This window comes from Passer montanus, unplaced genomic scaffold (genome assembly GCF_014805655.1).
Source record: "Passer montanus isolate IOZ18808 unplaced genomic scaffold, ASM1480565v1 scaffold29, whole genome shotgun sequence".
NCBI classification, from domain to species: domain Eukaryota; kingdom Metazoa; phylum Chordata; class Aves; order Passeriformes; family Passeridae; genus Passer; species Passer montanus.
Genome location: NW_024367596.1, coordinates 9,598,559 through 9,605,161, shown reverse-complemented (window position 1 = coordinate 9,605,161; position 6,603 = coordinate 9,598,559). Strand labels below are relative to the sequence as shown.

The 6,603-nt window shown below is 52.3% G+C and overlaps 1 protein-coding gene across 1 annotated transcript; it reads right to left on the bottom strand.

Annotated features, from left to right (window-relative positions):
* Nucleotides 1-2,891: 2,891 nt before the first annotated feature.
* On the bottom strand, nt 2,892-6,260 carry RTP2 (receptor transporter protein 2). Its single transcript, XM_039713834.1, has 2 exons — nt 5,999-6,260; nt 2,892-4,962 (listed from the first exon to the last, which is right to left on the bottom strand). Exons 1-2 carry the CDS (start codon nt 6,142-6,144, stop codon nt 4,191-4,193), a joined length of 918 nt encoding a protein of 305 aa, XP_039569768.1. The 5' UTR covers nt 6,145-6,260; the 3' UTR covers nt 2,892-4,190.
* Between the last annotated feature and the right edge of the window lie 343 nt (nt 6,261-6,603).

Sequence of the window (6,603 nt, the reverse complement as noted above, 5' to 3'; positions counted from 1 at the left end):
TATTCCCAGAGGAACATGGTTGGGGCTGGTTGCTGATGTCTGCCATGCACGCCTGCACTCCCAGGAGAATCTTCACACCATCCCTCACTCTGACAGCTGCTCAGCCTTGGCCTGTACAGCTTCTTGGGCAGAGACAGACCCTGAGCAGCCCCTGAATACAAATCACAAAAGAAGGGCGACAGAGGAGATCCTGCCTTCAATTATTTATAGCCTGAGCACATCACTGGAGATGGGGGTAGTGGCAGGAGCAGAGGGCAGCAACCTGTTTGCTGAGAATAGCAATTAAGTCTGAGTTCAATTGACATGAGGAAAAAAAATATGAGGTATATGACTTTTGCTTTAAAAAGTGTGCGAAAAATCAGCCTATTCCCACTAGTTGTTGGACTGAGAGAGCATGTCCTCACAGCAGAGGACCTGCAGTGAGCTCAGATGTGAGCTGAGGCAGGGACAAAACTCTGCTGGACATCTCTGCATCAGAGACTGTGAGAATCTCCAGTCTGGAGAGAGCTTAAAATAATGGGAGCTGTTTCCTCCCATGCCTGTATCCAGGGCTGGGATCTGGGTTATTGATCCCTATTTTCCTATGGCACAGAACAGAAAAACAGCACCAGGCTCCTCTGTGTTGATGACAGGGAGGAGGGCGGTGGGTCTGGCTGGCTCACGGGTCTGCTAACCCTTCCAGAGACATCATGGGAGTAAAGGAGAGGAGAGAGAAGCAAAATAAAGGCCTGGTCCCCTGAGCATTAAACCATCATCTGCAGGATCTGAGCCTAGACAGCCCTGGGGCACATGATAAAATATCGCTGCCCTTTAACAGATCACTGGCGAGCACAGACTCTCCCCCGCCTCCCGTCAATAGCTTTGCCGGGAAATCCCGGACCCGGAGCAGCCCTCGCCCCCCGCTCACGGAGCTGCCGAGTGCCAGCCCCGGGTGACCCACGGGCACCGCGGTGGCTGCAGCAGCGGCTGGGAACGGGCAGCCGAGGAGAAAAGTGAGAACAACAATGGGCTTTGCATTTCTGGCACCTCGCAACCTGCCAGAGTGGTGAGAGCTTCTCTCCAGGGAGACGGGCGTGGAGACAGCTATTTATCAGTCTGGCTGTGGTGAAAAGCCAGCAAAACATCCCTGGGTGAAGTTTTGCTGTCCCTGGCTGCGAGTGAGATGAGAGCTGGCTGTAGCAGAGCCCAGTCTCAAACAGACTGTGGGGACACACAGGACCTGCACAGAACCCACAGAGAGAGCATCCTTCTTCCTTCATCCCCTGGGATGGGCTCGCTGCTCCCGTGACAGATGGGGGCCTGGCCAGGCCAGGAGTGCTTGCTCTGAACCCCAAAAGTGCCAGGAGCCACAGAAAGCAAACTTTTGAAGGCAGTTTGCTAAGAAACTAGTAACAGGCACAACTGCGTGTTGGAAAGGGGTATCCTGGAAAGGACCCCAAAAATGAGGCCATGGCTGAGAAGCTCATGCATGCCCAGGTGGCTCTGAGTACTGGGGAGGAGATGAAGGGGCTGCATGAGGGAGGGGACATGCTTGCACTGGGTGAGGACACAGGCAGGCAAGAAGGCAGCAGCAAGGAGAAGCTAGTCACAGGCATCCCCCTCGTGGGGGCTGCTGTCCCGTCCCAGGGCTGGCGGGTCACTGGTCCCAGTGGTTCCCAGTGCGGTGCCGGAGACCTGCAGCTCCATCTGGTGGCTCCGCGGCCAGGGCTGCTGAGGCTGCGGAGAGAAGGCGCTGGTGAAGAGAAGGGCTGGTGGCATAAAAGCAGGTTAGAGAACTTACGAAACCAAATCCACACGGCGTCTGGACCACACAGCGTTTTCTTGTTTATTCTTTTTTTTTTTTTAACCAATAGCCTGCAGGTTGTCTAGCTGAGAATAAAGACGAAACTTACAGCAGCAGAAAAAGCAACATAAAGGACCCTTCAAGATACAGCAGGGGGGACAGGACAGCAACTGGGAATCTGCACGGCCAGGCATTGATGCTGTGTGAGCCACACTGAGTTTGGTTATTTTTTTTTTCCTTCAGCCTATCATTCTTCCACTAATTCAGCCACGAAATCTTTGATATCATACCCATCTTCAGCATCAAATCATTTGCAAAGCCAGGAGAGGACTGTTTCAGCTGCTTCAGTGGTTCTGCAGGTCTTCTCCTTGTTGGACTAATTTGACAGACAGGCCTAAAATCAATTTCAGTACCCGAAGTTGTTTGGGGGTTGTTCAATTCAGCTCTTGCTACTCAGGTAAGCAGCATGTCCCCTGGTGTCTGTGTTTCAGCCCCTCCACCACACAGGCAATGAATGAATCACAGATGAAACAGCAAAGAAGAGGGAGCCATGAAAGTGTTAGAAACCCCACTTAGCCCCAGCGATCAGCATCCTAGCACAGCAGGTGCCTGGGGCCACTGAAGCAGAGTAAGCCAGGAAGTTGATGGAGTTAATAGAAGTCATTCAGCAGCCAGGATCACTACCCAGCCTCTCTGTGAGAGGTATCAAATGAAAACAAAAGCTGTGATGAGAATGGTGCTAGCACACCAAGGGGTGCTGCCTCTTAAATTGCTCCTAAACTCGTCCAGGGCTCAGCAGCGAGCTGGTGACTGCGTGCTTGTCACTGGCACCTCGCTTCCCCAGGGAATGGCTGCATCTCCTGATTCTCCTGTGCCCCGTGGACATGGATTTCCCATGGCATCCCTGGTGTCCCCAGTGCACCCCCCAGTGCACTCCCAAGTGACAGCCAGCCCTCACAATGCTCTCTCTCACAGGGCACACCATGCCCCCCCCAACACCTCTTTCTCACCCCAGGATCCCAGAGAAGACAGACCTTGGTAACCATGGTTGTGTTTGAGGCTTGTGATGCACAGGCTACAGGCTATTTCAAAAGTCTATTGAAGTTGCTGTGGCTTAAGCTCAGCCAGTAACTAAGTACACCACAGCCTCCCACTCAGTCAAACCACCCTGCCCCAGTAGCATGGGAGGAGAATTGGAAAAGGGTAAAGTCTGTGAGTTGAGATAAGAACAGTTCAATAATTGGAACAAAGTAAATATGAATAATAATTAATAATAATAACAATCATGAACAGAGAGATAAAGAGAGAGACATAACAAAGACAAGAGACACACACTGCAGTTGTTTACCACCCTCTGACCGATGTCCAGCCCATCCCCCAGAGCAATCAGCCCATCCTGGCCAACTCCTCCAGTTTATCCACTGAGCAGGATGATCTGTGCAAAGTCCCTTGGGCCAGTTCTGGTCAGCTGTGCTGGCCCTGCTCCCTCCCAGCTCCTTGTACACCTGCTCCAGTGGCAGAGCACAGGAAACGGAAAAGTTTTTGACTTAGAGTAAGCACTACTTGAACCTACTAAAACATCAGTGTGCTATCAACACTATTAATCCCCAGTGTAGTAACAGCTACAAAGAGGAAAATTATCTCCATCCCAGCTGAAATCAGCTGTGGTCACAGGACATGCTGTGTCCATGGGTAAGTTTTGCAGGAGCCCAGCTGCCCTGCAGGGAAGGTAAGAGTCATGGGGACAGCACGTTTCCTCCCAACCTTAAGACACCCACCAGGTCCCTAAAGCCCTGAAGGGTGAAGTAGCAGAAGGCAAGAGTCTGCATCTTCCCCTTTGCCCTGACCCTGCAGCCCAATATTTGCAATTTCTGCATAACTGGGGAATACTTTGGACTTGCTGCCACAGTCTTCTTGCACTAGCCAAGTTTGGCACTCTCTGCTCCCCCTGCAGGGTACCCAGACAGCTGGCCAAAGGCAGGGCAGACTGGGCATGTGCCTCTCTGGAAGCACAGCACTGCTGGGAGATAAAAACAGCCCCAAGCTTCCCTCCACAATGCCCACACACATGTAGAAAAGGCTTTTGAGACATTAAAAAGCACAAGTGCATTCCTGGGCTGAGGAGAAGGGGGTTGTTTTATTCTTGCAAGTAAGAAACCTCATCCTGTGCATGGGGGAGCTGGGATATTCATCCTCACACAGAATATGTCCCATAAGAATCCATCAGACCCATGACTCTTCCAGAGATTGTTGGACAAGGTGCCTGGATGAGGAATCCCAGTACGATCCCATGCCACCAGGAGCTGGGGAGCTTGCTGAACCAAGAGCAAGGGCTGACCTTGGGTCTCCAAGTTTCCAGGCAGTTCATCACATCGCCCCAGCTCCTCTTTGTGATCCCCAGGTCCCTCTACATCTTGGTCAAATAAAACACAAGGAAGATGATGACTGAAACACAGACTAAGGAGCTGCCGATGCAGCAGCACCATTTCCAGGAGAAGTTGCTGTTGGAGGGTGAGGGGTGGTGAGTCGAGGCTTCACGGGGTCTTAAGCCCTGGTGTTTCAGGGTCTGAGAGGTCCAGGATTGGTATGTATTCCAGGAAACCCGTGCTGGGGCTGGCTGCAGCTTAGTGTGATGGGTCCTGGCCTTGCCCACACCAATCAAGGGCTCGGAGACATCTGATCCCCGGGACCACCATGACTCCGTGTGATGGGTTCCGGCCTCCCCCGTATTTGTTAAGGACTTCCAGACATTTGATGTCCAGGCCAGCCATGGCTCACTGCTGTGCATCCTGGCCTTGTTCTCATCCGTCAAGGGCTTCCAGGCATCCAGTGCCAGGGCCTTCTGTGACCTGTTACAAATGCCAAGCTCACAGGCCTCGCAGTGGGCACGGTCGTGTGGCCCTGTCACCAGTGCATCCACCACGACTTCCAGGAGGTCAGAGGGCTGGACAGGCTTCTTGTAGAAATACTGGAGGATCTTTATCACCAGGTTGTGCAGAATTGTCTCCACAGTGTCCAGGCTGAACTCAGGATCCTCCAGCCGGGAGTTAGGGCAGCGCCTGCACTTCTGGTGAAAGATTCGCATCCACACGGTGCCCCAGCCGTGGCAGTGGTACACGTGGAACAGGATGTGCACTTTGGCAGAAGACCACTTGTGAAAGCACTGGGAGCACTGAAACCTGCCAGGGCAAAGAGGAGACCAGCTCATCCCAGGTGCCCCATGCTGAGCTTTCAGCACAGTCAGTAGGGATGAGGGTTAACACAGACTATGGACTAACTACACTCATGCAAGCTTTACACCAAATTGTCCTCCCCCTAACAGCATGATGCCAGCCTGGGAAGTTCACCACAGATGTGAGCTGAGGGCTGGCCCCAGCATTAAAGATTTCAGAAGCCAGGCTGTCTTTTGGGATCCTGGCCCCACCGCCAAAAGCAGAGGCCCTTGGGGTGAGAAACATCAGGTCCCTGTTTGGGACTCCAGCCCCTCACCCATGCTGGCTCATCACAGCTCAGCGGAAAGCCAGCATCATGCCCGAGACTGGGTAAGACAATAAAAGCAAAACAGAAGGAAGGTGTGGGTGGAGGGTGCAGGGCAGGTGAAGAGATATCTTGAGGAGCCAAAAGGTGTGCAACCCACAGCTCTTCATCTTGCACAATCTGCATGGGGACTGGCAACCAAAGTCTCCATTTGCTGCCACCCAGGCAGGGTGTCTGAACAATGCCCAGGGTGGAAATGTTTGGGGGGCTTCTCATGAGCAATGCAGAGCCACAGCCTCCCTCTGCCCAAGGCCCTGCAGCCCGGTGCAGGTACAGGGGCTGCTGAGACATCACTCCATGTCCCAGAACACAGTGGTTCTCCCTCTCCTTACCCTGTGAGTGCAAACCCAGAAGATTCTAGTGAGGTATAAGCCCCCCTACTTGATGAAGGAGCTCTTTTCATCTTAACAAAGACATGGAGAAATTCTGGCCAAATAGCAGCTGCCCTTTGGTCCTGCTGATCTATTCTCCCCTCCAAATATCATGTTTTCCAGTTTGGCAATAACCCACCGAGATTCAAACAAAAATGAAGAAACCCTTCACAGCCTCACTCACCTCCAAACTCCCTGTTTTGCTGAAAAACCTGTTTCCTACAAGCAAATTTTGAAAAAGGCAAAGGTCCACATGGCAACCCATCAACCCTGATCCCCCTGCAACAGGGACTGTCAGCAGCCCTACCTCCCAAGAGCACGGCGCTGCACAAACTCCTTCCAGCCAGGCCTGCAGGCCTGCACCTGCAGGGCATCATCCTCCAGAAGTGTCCACGGATCTGTTATGCCCATTTCTCTAGTCTTCACTGCAAAAGTGTCCTGCCACTGTCTCATAGCTCCACTTTGTCCTGGGTTGATAAGGAAGTGAGATTTTCAGGAAGTTGTGGTCAAACCAATCTGTGCTCAGATTTGAATATTGGCACCTGGTGTGGCCACTGGAGACATGGATACACCTCTGAGAACACAGCAGGTTAAAAGCAGAGAACACCCAGGGAAACTCTCTCTTTGTTCGGTTGTGAAAGAGGTCAGACCTGCCCTGCCCAGCCGAAGCTCTGGGAGGGCAGAGTCCAAGATTTTAACCCTTTTCTTGGACAATGAAAACTTTGAACATTAAACTCTCCTAGAAGAGAGACAGACATGAAGTGGAAGGAAATGGGCAAGAGTGGTGAAGGTCTGAGCAAGTGAGAGATGTCAGCAGAAGGTGAGAAGAATCCTAGGTAGGAGGAGATGATGGAGTGGCCTTGGGCTGGACTCTTTTCTTGTATAGCCATGGACAGACCCATTTTTCCTGTG

Coding starts and splice junctions, on each gene's coding strand:
- RTP2 (XM_039713834.1), bottom strand. CDS start 6,144: ATGAGACAGTGGCAGGACACTTTTGCAGTGAAGACTAGAGAAATGGGC. Junction 4,963..5,998: donor CAGCGCCGTGCTCTTGGGAG/GTAGGGCTGCTG, acceptor TTGCCCTGGCAG/GTTTCAGTGCTCCCAGTGCT.